At 44.7% G+C, this 21,465-nt stretch overlaps 2 protein-coding genes and 1 long non-coding RNA gene across 9 annotated transcripts in view; 1 reads left to right on the top strand and 2 right to left on the bottom strand.

Annotated features, from left to right (window-relative positions):
* Positions 1 to 14: 14 nt before the first annotated feature.
* Positions 15 to 14,845, bottom strand: ndor1 (NADPH dependent diflavin oxidoreductase 1). Of its 6 annotated transcripts, XR_015110448.1 has the most exons (16): positions 14,731 to 14,845; positions 13,451 to 13,590; positions 13,220 to 13,297; positions 12,202 to 12,299; positions 12,020 to 12,118; positions 10,121 to 10,222; positions 9,744 to 9,947; positions 6,369 to 6,496; positions 5,833 to 6,044; positions 5,032 to 5,139; positions 4,782 to 4,896; positions 3,969 to 4,115; positions 3,757 to 3,875; positions 3,238 to 3,332; positions 581 to 2,455; positions 15 to 410 (listed from the first exon to the last, which is right to left on the bottom strand). XR_015110448.1 is itself a non-coding variant. In XM_086187961.1 (15 exons), the coding sequence occupies exons 2-15, from the start codon at positions 13,583 to 13,585 to the stop codon at positions 2,311 to 2,313; spliced, it is 1,785 nt and encodes a 594-aa protein (XP_086044087.1). In that variant the 5' UTR covers positions 13,586 to 13,590; positions 14,731 to 14,845; the 3' UTR covers positions 15 to 2,310. The 6 variants fall into 6 exon arrangements, 5 of the variants coding, with proteins under 5 accessions (XP_086044087.1, XP_086044089.1, XP_086044092.1 ...); XM_086187961.1 differs by having other exon boundaries at positions 15 to 2,455; XM_086187963.1 differs by having other exon boundaries at positions 15 to 2,455; positions 14,735 to 14,818.
* Positions 14,308 to 17,406, top strand: LOC147244455 (uncharacterized). Its single transcript, XR_015110449.1, has 3 exons — positions 14,308 to 14,660; positions 17,012 to 17,105; positions 17,301 to 17,406. It is a non-coding gene; the product is annotated as an uncharacterized LOC147244455 (long non-coding RNA).
* Positions 17,405 to 21,465, bottom strand: part of lrsam1 (leucine rich repeat and sterile alpha motif containing 1) — a 32,228-nt gene continuing 28,167 nt past the window's right edge. For both annotated transcript variants that reach the window (XM_086187959.1, XM_086187960.1), the window contains one exon: positions 17,405 to 21,080. In XM_086187959.1, the coding sequence (XP_086044085.1) occupies positions 20,958 to 21,080 (123 nt within the window). In that variant the 3' untranslated portion in view covers positions 17,405 to 20,957. The remainder of the gene's footprint in view (positions 21,081 to 21,465) is intronic.

Here is a 21,465-nt window from a genome sequence, read left to right as displayed (position 1 = left end):
CTCAGCATTTTGAGTTTCCTTTTTCAAAGGCTTTCAGTTTCATTCTTGTCCTTTGGTAAGAATAAATCAGTTGTCACATAATTATCTCTCAGGTGCTCAACATGTTTCGCACGCTTGTGTAACCCTGCAGTAACAGAAGTGGCGTAATCAGTGCTGCGATGGGAAGTACAACTGCTGTTACTGCACTTATTACTGTATGTATTTTTCAGGTATGTCTTAATTTATTTTATCTGACACCTTTTTACTGGTACTCCTTACATTTTAACCCAATTATCTATATTTTGTACTTGTTGCTTTTGTTACTTTATTTTTGATGGACAGCAAAATGAGATGAAAGACCTTGGAAGAGTCAGGGAGGTTTCCTTTCAGGGTGCAGGTGGGTGGCAGCAATGCACGTCGCCTGCCACGTTCTGAAATGTAGCAAGAGGTTGAATCAGTACTTCTACTCTTGCTAGTCTTGTTTCTTACATGGGGGTCTGCACTTCCATTACAGTCGAGAAGGAAAGTACTTTTGCCACTTCTGGTCATGTGATCCTACATACACAATTCATTTAGTCAACTGTGCAATGATTTTCAGCACCTCGTGATTTGCTGCGGTGTGATTCGGTTCACTCCTGCGTCCAGGCATTAGGAAACATGTTTCTATCAACTAAAATGCAAACAAAATAGAATTTAAATATTGGTAAATGTCAAGTACTGTAGTATTATGAAGAAAACAACTTTTCCATGCATAGATAATTTACTTGTTACAAAAATTACAAAATCAGTGACCAAAAGTCACTCTGTAAACTGGCATCTGGCAACGAGCTCACAGAGGTCGCCACTTCCCCTGGAGAGGGTGTGGAAAATGTGGACACAACAGGAAAGATGGCGCCTTCAAGTTGAAAGGAACTGATTTTGTACCACAGCTACAGGAACAGATGGGACCTGTTGTGATGGTTTTCAAAGGCTGGAATGTGGAAGACTGCAGATGCATCTTGAGAGCCCATGAATCAGAACTCATGGAAATTATTTTCATGATTTCAGGAATAAAATGTATAAATCCTTACAACCACCAACCCTAACATGCGGAGGTCACTTGAATTGGCTCCCTGTCGGGATGGCAAACCAACGGAGCTCTTCTGTACAATTGATTTACTGGTTTATGTGGCATCACACGTTTTCTATGATATGAGTTTCTTCATCTTCAAGTCTTATTTTTATCAACTTTAACTTTTCAATTTATTTTGTCATGGAATTTGCTTTCTCTTTGCTTTAGGTGCTATTTTTCTTTCTTAAAGGAATTTCAATTGTTTCTCCACCCTCCACCTCCAGACTTGAACCTTTTATCACCAAGCAGCTGTTCTACCGAGCAGCTGTTCTACCTCCTCACTAGACGCCCCGCAAATGTGAGTGTGCACTGAGGAGCCCATCCATTCAGGAAAATGAGTCTTAGAACCGGGCTGCACGGTGGTCCTCACAGCAAGAAGGTTCCGGGTTCGAGTCCCGGCTCCATCACGGGATCTTTCTGTGTGAGTCTCCATGTTCTCCCTGTTCCTGCTGGGTTCTCTCTGGTACTCCAGCTTCCTCCACAGTCCAAAGACATCAATTTGATTCTCTAAATTGACCGTAGGTGTGACTGAGTGTGAATGGTTGTTCGTCTCTGTGTGTTGGCCCTGTGATGGACTGGTGACCTGTCCAGGGGGAACCCCGCCTCTCGCCCGTAGATGCTGGGATAGGCTCCACCCCCCCGCGACCCTTAATGTATAGGAATAAGCAGAAGACGACGATGGATGGAAAGAGTCTTAGAACCAGCTGTGCAGAGGTGGGTAGAATACTGAGGGACTGTGGGTATTGGAATCTCCATGTAACGCATCAGTTAAAATTCAGTTATAAAGAGCAACTTGAGTATTTGTGTATTAAGTCCAAAAAGTCCATAAAATAGGCTTTAAATTTCTCCACACTGCATGAATCATGAAAGGGGAGTTTGTCATTTTGTTTCAGAATTCAACATTTGTGGAGGAAATCAAGTTGCACTTGAGCAAAAAATATGAAGTTTTAGAGAAAAAAAACAGCACGATGAACAACTAGAAGTTTTCAATGTCACATGTTTGCGCCTCCATCAGGAGCCAGGTGAGGAAGTCTGCACTGGACTGAACCTTTGTGCGAAGTTGTTTTATTCATGCATGGCACAACCATTTCCTTCAAAGAAAAACGGAAAAAAGAAAAATAAAAGAAGGACCAGCAGGTTATTTTGTCACGTTTTGCTCTCACACATCAAGAATGAACTCGACAGATGGATCTTCATCTTTGAGGGCTGAGGTCATGTGATCAGGACCATGTTTCACTCTGGAGTTGGCCTGTCCTCTCCATGCCAGCAAGCATCTGGTCGGCGTCCTCTGCAGGCACACCTCCCTCCTGCCGAAACACGTCTTTCAATGCCTCCCGCACACTAGCTGGCATCTCTTTGGCATTTCTGCAACGAAACACAAGCGTATTCAGAGTTTCTCCTTCTCCCAACAGCAGTTTTCTACCTGTTCAGTCAGCTTGAAACCCTGGTGACTATTTTTGATTATTAATTCCAAAAATGAGAAATACCACAACACCAAATATGGAATCATCTCCTCCTGTTTGAGTAATGTTTGCTGTAAGCTCGTCGGTGAGACCAACCTCTTTGAAATGCATTAACATGCTAGCACTGTTGTCTACAACCGTTCTCCACAAGGCATGTGGGGGTTTTCAGGGTCGTAAAAAGTTCAATTTCACATTTATATGAATGCAGCTTCCTTCACAGGCCTTTTATAAGCTTTCACACACGACATTGACCCGTCAACATACTATTCCAGGAATTAGACATTTTTTTAAACATCTAGGTGTATTTTGTGTTCACCTCATGATAAATTTCAAGTATCTTTTGTGAAAAAATATTTTTAAAAGTTATGTAAAACTGATGTTTCTATGCTTTTTCCAGGTAAATTCTACATAAATAATAAAGCAAGTGAAAAGGATTAACAAAGGAATTATCAGAAAAGAAAAAAATTAAAACTTATCAATTAGAATTTTGTTTTGATGGGGATCACATTTTTGTACCTCTATAAATACACTGGGGCACTTTTTGGTTACTCACTAGTTACAAATGTACCTGGGTCTTTGTGTTAGAGGGTTTGGATTAAAAGTCGACATGATGCATCCTGTCAAAGGTGCCCCACAGGGACATTAACCAACTGGACAAGGTTCGTTTTCCCACTCAGGACTCACCCAGCAATGTAGAAGCAGGCCCTTTTATTAGCCAGTAGGTCCCACAGTAGAGGAGCATTTTCCTTCACTCGCTGCTGTACGTACACCTTCTCCTCCTGAAGACAACAAGCGTTAGTTACAGGGGGTGGCGTCTGACAACCCTAACAATCACAGACCCACAGAGGTGAACGGCAGTCAGGCAGGGTGACCAGAAAGGGAAAGGGCAGACCCAGAAGGTGACCAGGTGATTCTCAAAGAGTAGAAATTCAGTGGCAAGGCAACGATCAGTACATTTACATACACTGCTGAGCTACGGTTCTGATTGGACGTGGAACTGGACCACTGATCACGCCCCAGCATACGTTGTCCACTGTCAGAATCTGCTACAGTCAGTATCAATGTGTCACGTTCACCTGGGTGCTTTTGTTAGTGAGCGGCGAGCATGAAAGTAGTCCCACAATTCCCCAAAGGTACACACACACACACACACACACACACACCCTTTGCATGACAGGTGCCATACATGTTTGTGATTCTGACCTGGTCTCGTGAGAAGGCGGTGAAGAGAGTCAGCTGTCCAGCATTTACCATCCTCTCCCACTCTGACCTGAAGTAGAAGTCTTTGGACTCCGATCGACATCCGAAGAACAGGACGTTGGCTGGTCAGAGGGAAGACAATGAAGAGGCGTCACATCATCAGAACCGTGACGTGATGCGGAGTTTCTGAAAATCAAAGGAGGTCAAGAATTCACCATTTTTTCCCTCGGCAGTCCTCTCTTGTAAAGCTGACCTGAAGGGTGCCACTCCTGTTCCAGGTCCCACCATGATCACAGGGGTGGCCACTTCTGCAGGGAACTTCAGAGTTCCCTTCTTTACCCACAGAGGGACGTACACATCCCCTGCAGCAGTTAGGAAACACACATCAGCTGCAACGCATCTTTAAGCATGGTAGGAACAGTTCGAGTAATAGTACTGTGAGAGGTACTACTGGGCATTTGGAGATACTTAACAGCCCAAGTGTGTTCCTCTGTATCTACTGAAGGAAGATTTACCGCAGTGAGATGGAGGAGGACCAACAGAACTTAAGTTCTTAAGTTCACGCAACATGCAACTCAAGCTATTTCAGTTCAGGACAGTTCAGTAAAGGACAGGGGAACGTAAATTCACACAGGCAGCTGCTGCACCCACTTTACCTTCATAAAGACGGTCAGTCTGAGGCATTTGTTGTTTCTTAGACCAAATATACGTTCGATCATTCTACATCACATCAGTCCAGGAGCTCACGTCTGATCTAATATTGTATAGTATCACAGTCACTACACGAATATTCTTTCACTTCACTGGGTCACTCCCTAGGCCCTTGTCCCACCAAATCACTGGCAATGATGAAGTTAGGGAACTTTCAGGAGGACCTCGTTGAAAACATCTCCTGACAATCCAGTAAACTGGAATATTAAAAAATATCAGTCTGGACCAAAGTGGCCAACTGAAAGACAGACATGCACACTTCAGATACAGCACTGGCTGAGCTATGAGCACATCCGAGCGTTAGAGAGCTGAACCACCTTGTGCGGGATCCAGGGAGGCCAACCAGGTGGAACAGAGGCCTCTTCGTGGTTTATACATCTTAGTTTTGTAACGGACCACAGCCATCAGGATCTGAAGCCTGTGCGGGTGAGCCTGTGTGGAGGGAAAACACTCGTCATTTTCATTTGTCTTGACTACTTTTTGAATTTGATTTACAGGTTTGCTTGAGGCTTTCAGTTGAACCAACAGGTTCAAGCAATAAAACAGCTTTTGTGTTGGATGAGCTACCATCAGAGAGGAGGCAATGGAGAAAGAGCGGGGCTGGATCTCAGGGAACAGATCCAGCAGGTAGTCTGGTTTGAGCTGAGCTGTGGTATGGGGGAAGTCTGCCAAGACCTGCAGCAGCAAGAGCACAGTCAAGAAGCACATCACACCAAGCACATCACACCAAGTCCTGGTGCGCCCTGGGCGTTGAAGGGAATGACACATGGCACTCTGATTGATGTAATCGATGTCACACCCAAAACACACCTATGAATAATTAGGTGTCTAAGCACCACCTCTTTGAACCGTGGTTTGTAGCGTCATGATGCGCCTGCTAAGTCGCACCATAGATGGCTTAAATAAACCCTTGGTCTGTCTTTGCACTGCCCTCCATGTTTCTGCCTTGAACTTTACCCTCGACCCTCAGGAATGCATTTCTAGGACAGGCATCATTGGCCATTCTATACTCCTGAAACAAGCAGAATGCATTTTCAGCCATGTGCAGGCCATTTGTATGCCATACTCTTTGACGTTGAATCAATAAGAACAAGCACTGAAGACTTCAAGTCCCTGCCCGTGTGTAGGATTTGGAAATGTCAACCTGCTACTGTTAGGAACAAAAAAGACTGAGACGAAAACATTGAAAAAGACCGAGATCAATTTGCTAAAAGTGATAGAATGCACCAGTTTTGTCCAGGACTGCCTCATTTATCTACAAATGTGAGCAAATATGCTGTAAAAATCCTATCACATGAAAACAATAACATATGGAGGCTCTAAGTAATAACAAAGACACATCAAGCTGACTGGGACCTGTGCTGTCACCTCTAGTGCGGTGCGTCGTGGACGGTTGCAGTAGCTGTGGAGCTCCTCCTGGCCTGCAGCCGAGCTGAACTCGGCCAGCTTCTCCCTCTCCAGGTCATCGTTGGAGAAGCTGGACAGCAGCTCAAAGAATGAGCGGCGAGGCACAGCAGCAATGTCCAGGTAGCTTTCCACCAGGTGGCGCACAGTGCAGGGCTGAGGAAGCCTGGCAGGAACTGTCAACACACTCGTTTCACTCACGAATGACTTATCACAGAAGTTGGAGAGCAACACACCACACAGGAGGAACTGAGCGACGTTTCCACAAGGATCAAAGACTAAAACTGCCAGTTGTATCAGAGGTACTGCTCATAATTCTATTCAGATATTATTGCTTCACTTATTGATTTAAACAATTTATTCAGGAGATATTTTAATATTGTTTTATTTATTTGGTGTAATATTGATCACTTTGGAGCTCCATATAATGAAGGCTGAAGCAATCAGAGCCTTCCTGATTGGCATCATGATTAATGAGTACACTGAAAACACACACCAACCTGCCATGTTGTCTGTGGACGAAAGAGTGAACTTGGCATCTGGATCCAGTCTCAGCAGCTGGCAGAAAAGCTGTACGTCCTCAAGTGTGTTACAAGGACGCATCACCACGACATCACCAGCAGTAAACCTACACAACAGTTCCTCAGTTAATGGCTCTTCATGTAAACACTGGACTCTCTGAATCATGACTGCATGAGCAACGCTCACAACATACTGGGGATTTTGCAATGATCACATTGAAAGAGGAGGTTGGCTTTCAAGTGAATATGCGAGTTAATCACAGGCGGCCATGTTGAGTTTAGAACAGGAACTCTTCGTTCATTTCAGAGTGTTTGTGGAGAACTGAGCCTCCAACCAGATACAGAGGATGCATGCATTTGGGAGTTTGCAACAACAATAAGACAACAATTCTGGACTCACCAAATCAATTCACCCGTTCAAGACAACAACAAGCAGGACTTGATAATCAAATGTTCTTTTAAAGACTAGATAAGTTTAGATCAGATGCATAGCTTGCAAGGTTTCCAAGTACACTCTAGAGCAGGGGTGGGCAGCCTTGTGTCATGGAGGGCAGCCTTGTGTCATGGAGGGCAGCCTTGTGTCATGGAGGGCAGCCTTGTGTCATGGAGGGCAGCCTTGTGTCATGGAGGGCAGCCTTGTGTCATGGAGGGCAGCCTTGTGTCATGGAGGGCAGCCTTGTGCCATGGAGGGCAGCCTTGTGCCATGGAGGGCAGCCTTGTGCCATGGAGGGCAGCCTTGTGCCATGGAGGGCAGCCTTGTGCCATGGAGGGCCGTGTGGATGCAGGTTTTCCTGTTAGTGTTTGGTTGGAAGGAAAACCTGCATCCACACGGCCCTCCATGGCACAAGGCTGCCCACCCCTGCTCTGAAGGCACAGATGGCGCAGCATACTAAGGGCAAAGAACGACAGATAAGGAAATTCCAGAACCTCGAGTCCCGGTTCTATAGTTCTCACCCCAGGGGAGAACAAAAATGGATGGTAACACAGAGCAATGTAGCGGAACAGGACACCCAGGAAAAATGGGTTAAGAATTTGTCAGACAGAGTACTCGCTCCAGCCGAGTTGCAAGTCCTAGCCAAAGGACTAAACTTTGTGGTGACACCGGATGAGCTACCGGTGGTGGATCTGGTTAAGCCACAGAGTCGGCTATAAGAAACAAGTTGTCAGACACAGAGGCGGAGCAGCTTAAGGTATCGGCAGCACTCTCCATGAGACTCTTAAACAAGATCCCACCAACACCTTCAAAACCAAGGTGGTTAACTGCCTACAGAAGCTGGAGAAGGAACAAGCTATCGACCGAGCTCTCTACTACAAACTCTATCCTGGTGATGCTATTCCATGCATCTACGGGCTGCCAATAATCCATTAAGATGGCGCCCCACTCAGACCCCCTGTGAGTAGCATCAACTCTGTAACCTACAGTGTTGCTAAGTTTCTTGCCTCCATCCTTTCTCCTCTGGTGGGTAACACCCCCCACCACTTAATAAATTCAATGGATTTTGCAGACAAAATCAGACAAATCAGTCTAGACCCTGAAGACACCATGGTTTCATACGATGTGACATCTCTGTTCACATGCAGCCCCACGGGAGATGCTGTACAGACAGTCAAGAGAAAACTTCTGAGAGACAAAACTCTAGCGAAAAGGACCAACCTCTCACCTGAACAGGTGTGTGACCTTCTTGACCTTTGCCTCAGCACCACCTACTTCCAATACAACAATGGTTTCTACAGGCAAAAACACGGCTGTGCCGTGGGATCTCCGGTATCCCCCATTGTAGCAAGCCTGTACATGGAAGAGATGGAGAGTGTAGCCTTGAGAACATTCAGAGTCCACCCGCCGAGACATTGGTTCAGATACGTAGAGGACACCTGGGTCACCATCAGGAAGGGTGAAGTTGAGCCTTTCACTGAACACCTTAACCCGGTGGACAAGAACAATACATTCACGAGGGAGGACGTCAAAGACAACTGTCTGGCTGTTCTAGACTGTGCGGTGCACATTGAAAACAATAGGGGAACTTAACATTGGGGTCTACAGGAAACCCACCCACACGGATCAGTATCTCCTGTTTGACTCACACCACCCACTCGAGCACAAACTAGGGGTGATCTGAACTCTCAAACAGAGCACAAAATATCCCTTCCAAAACAGACGGGAAGAGAAGGGAACACAACCACATCCACTCAGCTCTCCAAACTTGAGGCTCTCCGAACTGGGCTTTGATTAAAACTGCCAAGAAGCCCAGGGAGGACAAGAGAGAGCCCGACATGGCGAACGCCTGTCAACATGCTCATTCGATGAGCCGGGCCCCCACTTTTTGTTCTGTCATGCTTATGTCTTCTCATTGAAGTTAATAAAATGCTTCTTGGCCCATCTTTTATTTAATTTAAATCTGATTTTAAGAGCGAGACAGCGAGTCTGTTCACGGTTTCGTGTTTGAGAGTTGTGAACAGAAAGAATCGCATCGACCCTTGAAGGTTCCGCAGGAGGAACAGATAAACGAGCCTGAGTCCCATCTGAACTTCTTCCCTTAAAAACACGGCCTGGCCCGGCCCAAATCTGCTCTCCATGTTGTAAAATCTATATGAGAGACCACCTCCCCTCTTTGGAGACCAACACTTGACAAGTGGAAAGGCGAGGCCCATCTTTGGAACAGCAGACTAAACTGAAGGCGTGCTAACACTGGGACTGAATACTGAAAACAATTGTTCTTGTGAATTTGAAAAAGTACAGTTCTTCTGTCTTTCCAAAACAGTTGTTTCTTCATCAACATGAACAAAGTGGGCAGATACAATTCTTCTTCCAACGGTCGATATGGATGACAAGCCAACTGTCATGCATTGCTAGAGGACATGCTGCCATTTCTGAAATGAAGGAGTCAGGCTGTCTCCTGCGCCGCGCCTCCTTGAAAAAGAGGCTTTCCTGAATCTACAGCACGTCTGTGCATGAGGACTCAAAGTTTGTTTTAGTTTTGTTGGTCTCTTCATACGAACTCTTGATAGATGAGATTAGACTGAAATAGACCATGTATTATGTTTCAAGCTCCAAACTCCAGGCTCTCACACCGGTGGAGCAGCACACTCAGTGAACTCGGCTGGTGTGTGATGTCGTGGTTAGGAGAGAACCCTTAAGGACTGTTGCTGATGATGCTGCCACGTCTTCAAGCACACAAAAATACAAAATTTGCCTTGGTATTTTTCAGTGGCTCACACACACTCATCCACACCTATGAGTAAGACTGACTAACAATTACTAATTGGTCAGTGATGGCTGTCAGTCAGCAGAAACCGTAAAAATCCCTACTCAGTCATGAATGACTGACAGGTGCTGTGAATTGTAAAGTTCCTTACCAGATGTTGGATCCAGTAATGTCAAACTCCATGTGTCTCACATCCTGAAAGTGTGTCATGTCTGTTACTCTCCTATTAGACAGCAGCCTGGCAGGAAAGGGGCTGGACTGGGAAGGGACAATTTGATCTGCAGGAACTCTCAGCCTGTCATCCATCGTCTCTGTCACGTCATCCAGGAAGTGGAAGTTGTACTTTGGAGGAAGCCTGTCACAAGATACACGCAAGAACAGAAAAGAGAGCGGCTGCTGGCTTTGAACGGGTTTCCTTTTCATTCCAAAAAAACCCCAAACAGAATTACAAGCAGCGTTAAAGGACATGAATTATTCGGAGTTGACCTCTAAGAAGAGATGGAATGAGATCATGAGTGGTGTACTCACGGTTCATCGTCCCTCAGTGGGATCACATTTGCAAAACCTGGGTACAGAGCAAGCATTCTGTCCCAGAACACCGTGAGCCACTGGTCGATCACAGCATCGGCCCTGCTCGACACACAGTGGAGAGTACGTGCGCATCAATGAAGCGATTGTTGTGAATTCAAACCAAGGAAATATCACTTAGACCAAGTCAGACCGTGTTGACTATCTGAGCACAGGTTGTTAGTTTAGTTTAATTCAGTTTAAACTGTTCGTTTCTGACAGCACAGAGGTCATTTTCTGACCACGCCCACATTGTTCCTAGGTGTAACAGGGGATTAGTTAGACAGCGGTCTGAACCTGGTTTGAAGTCGTAAGTCTACAGTTCAGCAGTCGTTCCTACTATCTAAAGGGTAAACTGTTCAGTTTGCTGTACCAACAAACAAACTCTGCTTGTCTCTCTCACTCTCTCTCACACACACACACACACACACACACACTCACACACGCTTGAATGTGCAGTAGCACAAACATAAAAAAGCTCACAACTAATACATGGAAGTGTATAATTTTGAACACCACGCTAGGAGTTCATCCGCCCTGTAGATGCCCCCCCCACCGTGCTGTCGTCCAGGTTTATTCGTCCACTGGGTTTGGGTTTGACTGGCGTGGACTTCTGTCTTCATGAGGCCACTGGTGCGTCATGTCAGCATCAACGACAGCAGCACAGCCGACTGACTGGTCGAGCTGCTCCCCTCCTCTGTTTGGGTTTTGTTCTCTAATGAGCTTGCTGCTTGAACTATTTTCTTGTTTTCTGATTTCTGGAAAAATTATGATGGTGGTTTTTGTGCATGCAAAAAAACCCCAATAGTATCCAATAGCAACACAAGACAAGTGTGTCATGAGCAACAGCTTACAAAACACTGGAGATCAGAGTTTGGTGGAGGCGGGAGCCATCAGATGCAGACCATCATACCAATGTGATCTGTTCGTTGCATCATGGCAGTATTTGATATGAGGGTAGTCCTTTTTATGAGTGGACAGATGATGTGGGCAAAGACTGAAAAAATGAATAATGAATTAAATAACTGAAGGAATTAATAATGATAGAAGAGGAAAAGAATATAACAAGTTTTAGATGACACACACACACACACACACACTTTCTTAGAAGAGCAGAAGCCTCACTAATAAAACGATGAGCAGGAACGCTGAGTACAGATGGCACGTCCTGCGTTATCAAACTGTGCGTACACGCATCCTACGACTGACTACCTTTATAAATCCCAGTCGACCCGGACACACGTGGACACCGCCTCACGCCCTGCCCTCGACATGCTCAGCACGTCATCCTTGAAGATGGATCAACTGTTCAACACGGTAATCGACTGATGAAATCAACATGAAAGTATGAAGGCAGCTCATTTTTACATCCAAGCCTCCTTGCGGTGAACCTCGCTGCACTGTGGTAGAGGAGCGCGGCGACAGAGACCTGTCGATGGCTTTATTTACACACGTGGTCGGCGTGGTGGGGACTGAGTCTGGTCAGCTCATGTTCACTGCTGTGATTTTACACTGTAACCCTACGTGAAACTAAAGCTCTTGATGATGATGTCGATGATGAGCACCAGCAGTGGCAGCAACAGCCAGAAACATGACTGGAGCGAACCTTTTCTAAGAACTAGATTTTCTACGGATCACTTCAAATCCAGCAGTGTTCATGGAGCAGTAAACCTGAGCAATGCTGACAGCACACAGGAGCGACACCATCCACTGAACTGCAGCCAAAAACCATAAAAACTTTATCCAAAATACAGAAAGCAAAATGATATCCAACACTGCAGAAAAAGAGGATTCAAAACTTCTCAAAGTGGATCTTCAGTTTGATTTCCACTTAAGTTGCGCAGACATGCTGCTTCTCACCCCAGATCGTGCTGGTCGTCTGCCAGCCCAACAGGCAACAGCATACTGGTGCCGAGCTGCACAAGACGCTTGTGAAGCTTCTTCGCCACAAAGTTGAACCTAAAGACAGAAGCTGCCATTACTGCAATGACACTGCATCAGGCTCAATGTGGCAGTGAGAACCAACCTTAAAAAACACTGACTTTGGATACGAGGAGTCACCCAAGCCCAGTACAGCACAGTCCAGCCGACACAGAGACCCAAGCGGCAACGACTTTCTGAAGAGGAACCTCCAGAAGTTCTTTCAACAGAAGCAGAATTGAGCAGGTCAGGCACTTGCACACGCATGCAACCACAGTGAGGACAGGAGTCGGTGTTATTGCAGTGTGTTTGGTTGACATCTTGTTCTCCTTTAAGCTTTGATTGAAACACAACCCTAAATCCAGTTGTACTTTTGACAATTGGTCCACTTTATAGATTGGGTTCTACAAAGTGGGGCCCAAAAATCAGTCAGATTTAAAGATGCACCAAAGTACCAAGTCCATGTTTCTGAGGAATAGAAATCCTCTGTGACGACTCAAGACTTCGGAAGACAAAGGTTTCAAGATTCCGGATATTTGTCATCCCGGTTGAACGGCGGTGTGAAATCAACCAGGTTGAACTGCAGCTGTCCCAGAGCGTCGTCTGGTCTCCCAGCACAGCGTATTCTCCTACACAGGCTGGTGGCTGCGACTTACTCTTGTACACAGTAAGATTTTGCCACCATCGGCAAAAGTGAATGTTATTCATTCATAATTCAGTGTAAGATTTCTTTGAAGTTTCTTGATTCAGCTGTTGTGATTCTGTGCATCCACCACGATTCAGACTGACTGGAGACCAAATGTGCTTCACTCACTCATCCGTCCTTCAAATGTTTGAGAACATCCCAACACCACCAGCCAGCCCTTTCCTTTGCTCTTTGAAACCTCAACTTTAACCTCACAAGGTGCCGTCAACTGTCTGGCCCAGGCTCTGCACCTTCCATCAATCAGCTCACAGTGGTAGAGTGTCTTTTGTGTATTGGGAGCGCCTGGAGAGCAGAATACTCTTCAAACGTCTCTGCTGTGCTTTTCCCGAGGGAGGTCATCGTACAAAACAAGGTTTCAGTTTCTCCCATGCTGGTCTCCCACCACTGACAGCCACTTTTTGAATCAGACACACATTTTCTATCTATTTTATTACCTTCATATTATCAGGAGGGTCTCCTTGGCCAGTGGTGGAACACACAAATACAACCAGTGACTCTGAGATCAAGTCAGCCTGTTTCAGCAGAAGAAAAACACAGGTTTTAAGTCCAGTTTTTGTCAGATTCACTATGGCAGCGATGTGCAACCCGATGCTATCAAGTAACTCCCAGAGCATCGTAACAAAATGAGCCTCACTCCGTCTTTGACTTAATAAAACTACACTCACCACGTTGTAGTCGTCCAGGGGCAACACTTGAACCTGCAGCCTCCTCCTCAGTGCCTGCCTCTCAATCCTGTGGGCCGTGTCCTGGGCTGTCCCAGTCTGGCTCCCGTACAGGATGAGCAAAGTCGGGACTGACATTATGACTGAAAGAAGCAGTCATACAATGCTCAGTTAAAGGAAGGACATCGAATGCAACTAATTTTAGCAATACGCAAGTTTAATACAAGTAACAGAGGGATCCACATGCAAGAAGAGAATACCAGAAAAAAATAACAAAGAGGTTCCTGCAGGTAGAGGTCGTTATCTGGTGGTGCTTCAGGGAGTGGGACCCCGGCTCAAGGTCTGAAGGACAGGACAGCACCGCGCCATCGTGAAACACTCCTTTTTTCAAATCATGGTGACAGTGTGTTTCAGAAAAAGGCCGGTTGGTCTTAAATCAATAGAAGGAGTAATAAACATGAAGTCCAGTTTCACTGCCAAACTATCAAATTCACTGGACAAAGACTAGTTAATTGTGGTTCTTCAAAATTTGGATGATATCTTTAGTTTTTTTGAGCAAACTCAGAGAGAAGCTGGATTGTTGCCCTGTAGCGTGGTCATCATGGCCAGTACTTTCAACGGTAATGACAGTTCTCCAGGTGTTGGTCAAACAGTCAGCATCGAAACCAGAAGCAGGAGCTGAGCAAGTCAGCCCGTCTCACTGAAAAGAACTCGGAATGAAAAGACAAGCTGGACCTGTTGAAGTTGCGAGGCAGGCGGCCTCAGCTTCTGCTGGCGGCCATGCTTTACCGCCAGCAGGGAGCGACTCGGAACTAAAGAGTGACAGGTCCCGGTTCGACGACCTGTTGCTGACTGGCTGGTGTGGACCAGCACCTCCGGACCGGTGTTTGCAGCTGTCCTTGCCACATCGAGCGTCTGCCTTGGAAGCCACAACTTTCAACCCGCGGAACGTTTCTCTGGCAGAAAGGCAGAGTAAAACCGAGCGCTGCACATTTCAACATATTGTAGGGAAAATACTACGTCACAGTGATGAGACAGATTGCCTAACAGTGTAGAACTTGATTGTCCTTCGTCATCTGGTCTCATAACTTCCCTACGCAACGTTAAGCAAGCACGCCAGTCCTGGCGGCTCGACGGCGAGACCCCATGGTCTATTCGGTTTGACGTCATGACTTCCCTTCTCTACCGATGGACGCGCGGCCGACCACAAGAGGTACAAACACGCTTACAGGCGCTGTCTTTGCAAATGATGGCTTTCAACGATGATAAAAGCGGGTCAGTACCTACTCTGACTGGAACCTTCAGCTCATCCCCGTCAACGTCAGGAGTTACAGCGATGTGTCCCGCGCTGCGATTGGTCCCTGCGATGACAGTGCGTTCACGACCCTTTAAGAAGATCGGACTTTTCGGTTTCTACAAAAACAAAAATGGTTTCCATCCATATCCCACCACTTAACCTGTTAAGGGTGGTGTGAACCCCCCTCAATCCCTGCCCAGCAGATATTTGTTTGTTGCCTCAGGCAACAATATGAGGGTACAACAATTGCAAAGATTTCTGTTGTGCATTTAAAAAGTGGAATGAGATAATAAACAAACAGTAGCTTCTCCTACAATAAAGAACAGGGGAGGACAATTCATTTATGAAAGAAATATAAAATTATTTTACCACCGTAACAAATCACCTCACAAATGAAAGCATAGCAAGCTGAAGAGTCATAAACAGGGCATGTCCTTTACTGCGCCAGATTAGGGATGAGAACATCACGACTCTGATGCTGGCAGGTTTACTCATTTGAGATCTCTCTTTATTATAAGTATGTTGCTATTTAACTTTAACATAGGTGGCTCGTGACTGTGTCACTTCCAATCATCATAGGGTTCACATGCCAGAGGAAACTAGTTGTGGAGCCTATCCCAGCAGCCTTCCCCCTGGACAGGTCACCAGTCCATGGCAGGGCCAACACATAGAGACAGACAACCATTGGCTCTCCCAGCCACGCCTACGGTCAATTTAGAGTCTGGATTAACCTGGTCCCTCTTGATGTCTTTGGACTGTGGAGGAAGCTGGAGTACCAGAGAGAACCCAGCAGGAACAGGTAGAACATGGAGACTCACCTAGAAAGACCCCGTGCTGCAGCCGGGGCTCCACCCACAACCTTCTTGATGGGGGCCTCAGTGAGGACCACTGCAAGGTGGCATCCATTTGTGACTAAATCATTGGAGGTGTATGTGGTGTTTCATGTGTGTCTTTATTATGCAATCAGACAAAATTATTGTCAGAAAAGGCTTTCCACTCCGCATCAAAATATAGATTTGCACACAAAGCCTTGTGTGCACACGCCGATGGGTAAAGGACCACACACACAAGCACAGGCATGCATGCTGTTCAACTGACCGCAACGAGACATTCTATCTCCCGCTGCAATACATGTCTGTATGAGACATGAGACAGTTATGCATCCCATGCACCCATTGGCAGGACATGACCTGATTGAAGAGGTCTAACTGCATGAAGTCGCTAGTTATGCTTCTTTACATATTCAAGTACATTCAAATATGTTTTTCAATGAAGTTATTGATAGTAGGTGTTTTTCTGTTGTCTTATGTGTTGTCTCTTTTGTACAATTCCATATAACCCTCACCATATGTGAGTTGACTATATATAATGTGCCTTCTTCTTGTTGATGTCCGAACGCCTCCAACCAGGCTGGCTTACCCAGGAGAGCTGTGAGGCCCCTTGTCAGTCACCTTTGAATTCTTCCAGATGTTCAGGAGCTTCAGTAAGGTCACATGCAGCGATGCACCAGCAGGAGATCCCGGTGCCGTTTCTAACATTAAAGAAGTACATTGAGCAACCAAATACGGTGTTGGATGGTTTTCTCCTTCTTTGGGAAACTGCCACATAAACATCTTTATATCAGTTATTTAAATTCAAATATATGAGTAAAATGATTTTAATCTTGTCTTGCTGATAGTTGGCAGTGCATGCCATGGTGGTTCCTGGAAGGACTGCTCCACAAAACTACATGTTCAGTGTGAGGACACGGTCATTAATAGAGTACATTTCATAGGATCGTGCTAAAATTGATCTGGGAACTTAAGTTAGTCTCTGATTAATTTGTCTGACTTGTGAAAACACATTGTATTTAAATCCTTGCTTTTTCCCCCTGAAATAAAAAAGTGAAAATTATGAGATGGTATATAATTTATGCAAGTACTTAAGCAATCTCAGGCACCACATTTCCAATTTATAGACTTGATATACTGTAATATATTCATCTGATAAGCAGAGTTATTGGTTACTTTGGGGGTTAATATGAATGTTTACGATCATTTCCTTTTAAATCTTGATGAAATCTGAGGTCTTTTTTACTGAAAACCCTGCCTAGATGGCCCCCTAGGCTGTCGCTGTTCAAAAACATCATCAATGTCATTCAAATTATTGTCTAAGGAGGTTAAGTTACCCAGTATTTGGAAGATTTACATCCAAAAGGAATATCTTTCCTCGTCTCCTACTCCACTTTCAATCTCGTGACTTTCCAGATTTATGTTCTGTCTCTACAGAGGAAGTTCAAGCCATTGGCAGGAAGCGCTGGATGAAACGATCAAAGATCAGACCAGTGTTGCAGGAAATTAAAAGTAGCCTCATTATGACCAGGTAAACCAATCAAATAATCCACCAATCTAATGGTGTACTGTAGGACCTGATTTCCACAGAACCAGTACTTTTCCTCATTTTTCTTGAATTTTCCTGTCAAGTACTGTTAAGACTCGTTCTTGTAATAAAAGAGTATTGGTTCTTTTACTTCTGTAAAGAATCCCTCAACAATGTTCATACTGCTCCTTGCTGCAGCCTGTTCCTGTATCATTCCTGTGGTTATTGGAACGTTCTGCTGGTTGCTAGTAAAACTCAACGAGTCATCACAGCGAGGTTGGACTCAACACCACACAGTTGCCAGGTAAAACTCTTCATGTGTATTTCAGCTCTTGCACATGTGGGGAAAGCACAAAACTTCAAACACTCATCACAGACACACTAAAGTGACACGTACTGTATTTTATATCACATTGTCATTTGACATGAAATGTCAGCTTACAGTGTAAGGAGCTGGAAACTTTACTCCATACATTTATCAGTGAACACGGAGATTTCAGGAAACATGCTAAAATGTCCACGTTAAGAGCACTTGAGAGTGATTAATAGCATACATGATGGATACAAAGGGCTGTTAGTTCATATATATATGCACCATATACTGTAGCAATTCAGATAAAAGGAGGGTATAAGATATATTCATGTACATATGCATGTATTTATGCGGATGCAGCGGTGTCCTACGTGCCCAAGACAAATTTGATGTCAATAAAGTTTAGCTCATCATTTCCTTGAAGAAGAGACAAATGTACTGGGCTGCATGTCCTTCAAGGTAAGCAGACAACTGCCCACCCAACCTGAATGTCCTCCAGAAGGAGGAACCAGTTTTGAAGTTAGAAATTAAATGTTAGAAATTATTGAGGAAAAAAACATGCTTTAACATGAAATTTGTCTCACTGAGTAAAAATGACGACATCTATGTTTAAAATAAAATTACAGGACTTGAAATTTAAAAAACGTGATGACGACAAGATGATGAGCATGGTGGTCCCTCGGAGAACGTGGCTCCTCTTCAGAGAACTTACATTTGAAACATAATGTTGAACGAAACCACTGCTATCACAGAAAAATATCCCCAGAATCTTCATCACACGACAGATCGTTCCCATCAATCTGACTGGTAAACTAGGAATTCAGAATGGGATCAAATCAGCATGGCAGCTCACCCAGCTCGCTCAGAGAAATTTCTCTCTAAAACACTCGGCCAGTGCCTGGAACTCAGCCTGAAGGACTTTCTGCTGCTTATGTGGCTTGTTTTTTTGAGGGGATCAGACTTGTGCATGATGGATTTTTAAAAAACTTGTGAGCTTGAGCTGAACTGAGCAGATTTGTGGGGAAAACAAAACTGACTCTTCACTGAGTTCATTCAAGAAGACAGTGACATATTAACTGATAAAGTCAAACCATTGTCTCCAGTTTTGTTCTACAAAGACTAGACAAGACCATTTTCAATTCAGAGGAGCTCATTTCTCTAGGGAGCAGGTGAGAATGATAGTGTATGAGTGAGAGAGAGAGAGAGAGGGAGAGAGAGAGAAAGAGAGGGAGGGAGGGAGAGAGAGAGAGAGAGAGAGAGAGAGCAGAGTGAGTGATTGTGTTTAACAGCACAGAAATGTATCGATTTCCAGAAAAAGGCACAGAAATAAGGCAGGAAACAGTCCATTTCCAACAAACAAGATGGTGGTGCAAACCTCTTTACCTGCAATTTTGCATTCTAGAACAATGTCAGTGGGAGTGGCAGTTAGAGTGAGGTACCTCCCAGAGGGGGAACTGTAGCGACACAGCACAGCCAATTTATGAGAGTGAAGACAGCAACGTGCCAGTAGCAGCATAACTCAGCGCTGACGAGGGTGCAGATATCCTACCAACATCCTGGTTAGGGTTGTTCCTTGGAATCACACAAACATTAGTGGGAGTTTTACATCCTCAGGACAAACCATGGCAACGAAGACGAAAGAGAGGCAGCTGAAACAGAAGTTCTCTGCCACAAGCGTGCAGTACAAAAAAGAAATGCTCAAACTGCTCGGGAAAAAAGGCAGTTGAATATTATTTTATAAGCAAGACTACGAAGAAGAATTTGAAGTATTTCTTTTCAATTTGCACTTCAAGAAAAAATAATGTCAAGAAAATTTGGAAATGCTGAAAATAAAGTCAAAACCAGGAAGACTTTTTTTTTTTAATCATGCACCACAATTAAAAAGTGAAAATTGTGAGAGGGAAGGCGAAGTCCTATAAGTTCCCTGACAGGAGGAAAATCAAATTACGACTTCAGTGCCATTTTCTACAGCGGGCATCAAGTGCCAAGCAGTTTTATAGAAGCGCTTTGACTTGAGAGACCAGGGCTCACATTTGACCCTTTCAGGAAAATTTGCTGTCGTTTGCAGTATTACATTTGAACAGTTCAAAGAAATCAAGACGCTACAAATTGGACATTTTCCTTTTTCTCATTTTTACTCCCGTCTATTCAGAAGTCATAGCATCGGCTTGTCAGCTCACCACAATGGTTGTTGGACAGCTGGAGCACAGCTGGAGCACAGCTGGAGCACAGCTGGAGCACAGCTGGAGCACAGCTGGAGCACAGCTGGAGCACAGGAAAATGTCTTATTTGTTGTATTTTGGTTCCTTTTAACAGTAAACAGTACATCAAGTCTATATCCATGCATGAGCCCCTAACTCTATATTCGGGTATGGTGATGTGAGCTTGGGGCTTCCATGTGGGGAGCTGAGCTCTTCGCTATCATAACTACACTACAAGCAAAAGTTGTTGGATTGGTGTTTTTATAGTTTTGGTTGTTTTTCTCTCAGTGAACTTCTCATCCATTCCAACTTTAACCTCAACATTTCCTGTTTTCCTCAAAGTGCTTGATGAAAAGAATCTTTCCAAGTTCTACAGTATTCTCAACATTTCAGCTTTTTCCTAAAAATTTCGATTTTTTCTCTCAAAGTGAATAATGGAAATAATCCGCCACCCCTTGGCCTTAATACTGCGACGTAGACTTCTGCAGAGAAAAGCTATGTTAATAAGGACCGTCTCTAATCTACCTTACGTGTGGAGAATCAAGTTGGATTGCGAAGAGAATTCAAATTAGTCACTGTCCAACATGCAAATATTTCTGCTCCAGCACACAAAGACATCTGTGATTGTGCTCCAACAACAGATCACCTCTCATGCCTTGATGAACTTGGAGCACTTGATGAGGAGGTGCCACGCCAGAGAGCAGGCCAGCATACGAACGCAAGTACAGCGGCTCAATGTACTCACATTCATCACATCGCCTGCAAAGCCCATCCAGCTCAAGTTTAATGCTACTGGAAACCTAGCTTCGTTTGGGGAGCACCTAACTTTGGGAGAAGGGGAAAAGGATGACAGGCGACATACTTTGTTCAACTTTTTTTAAGCATTAGAAGTGGCACGGTTGGCAGTAAGTGCCTTTTAATCACATGTCCTTCTTCCTGCTTTTTTTCCAGCCTGAAAGGGTAATTCTCATGAATATACATGCAATGATGTCAGGAACAAATTTACCCGTGTCCAAGCCAGTCCATCACGCCACTTTCATGAATCCCAACAGAATGTTTTAAACACCAAAAAAGAGAAATGTTGGTAAATCTGGTCCTTAATTTACTGAAAAGATTTTTTAAAAATGAACAGTAAAAAAAGAACAAAATACAATAGGTGTAGAAACTATTCTTAAGAGTCCCATACAAACTTTGCTGAAGTATACAGAAACTCTGAACAGGGAAAAGTGGCTCAGCTGTTTCAAACCAGCTGAAGGCTTTGTATCCACGTCAAGCTCAGCAACCGTCAGCATTCTAATCATGCACTCCTAATGAGAAAGGCAGCGCTACGGCTGCCTGCTTCTAGCTGCGGAAGAGACGTACGCGCTGGGATATGCTGCTGCGGCACAAGGGGCAGTTCTGTAGGGCGTCGCTGCAGACTTGACAACAGCATACATGACCACACGGCAGGAAGATGACCTTGGACTGGAGAGAGAGAGATACACCATCAGTGGTGTGAGAGGAAGTGCTGAAGCATTTAACCCTGAGTTGGACCAAAAACACAAAACTAAGAATTGAGTTTGCTGAGAGCTGCATATGATCAGAGACCTATACATCCATCATGGCTTTGCCTCATGAAACGAGACATCTAAAAATATTTCAACTACCATCATCTGGCTTCAATCTTCAAGTCTGTAGCTTTGAACATCATAAAACAGGTCTATTTCCACAGGGTTCTACTTTAGGTCACATTCTTGAACCGCAGGGCAAGGGAGGGATATGGTGTGAGTGACGTTGACTGTCTCTCCCTTGGCACAGTCAAGTTTACCGGGGCTGAGGCTCGAGCTCATGCAGGGAGAATGCAGTTCCA

The sequence above is a fragment of the Aulostomus chinensis genome, chromosome 19 (genome assembly GCF_037954235.1).
Source record: "Aulostomus chinensis isolate RoL2024-O1b breed Wild chromosome 19, RoL_Achi_v1.0, whole genome shotgun sequence".
In the NCBI taxonomy this organism is placed as follows: Eukaryota; Metazoa; Chordata; class Actinopteri; order Syngnathiformes; family Aulostomidae; genus Aulostomus; species Aulostomus chinensis.
This window is presented reverse-complemented; position numbering and strand designations above follow the sequence as displayed.

What these genes read in the sequence shown, in the direction of transcription:
- ndor1 (XM_086187961.1), bottom strand. Translation starts at nt 13,585, where the DNA reads ATGTCAGTCCCGACTTTGCTCATCCTGTACGGGAGCCAGACTGGGACA. An exon ending in GACTGCCGAGGGAAAAAATG is followed by an intron (nt 3,876 to 3,968) that starts GTGAATTCTTGA and finishes CCCTCTGACCAG; the next exon opens with CCAACGTCCTGTTCTTCGGA. An exon ending in CCGCCTTCTCACGAGACCAG is followed by an intron (nt 3,333 to 3,756) that starts GTCAGAATCACA and finishes TGTTGTCTTCAG; the next exon opens with GAGGAGAAGGTGTACGTACA.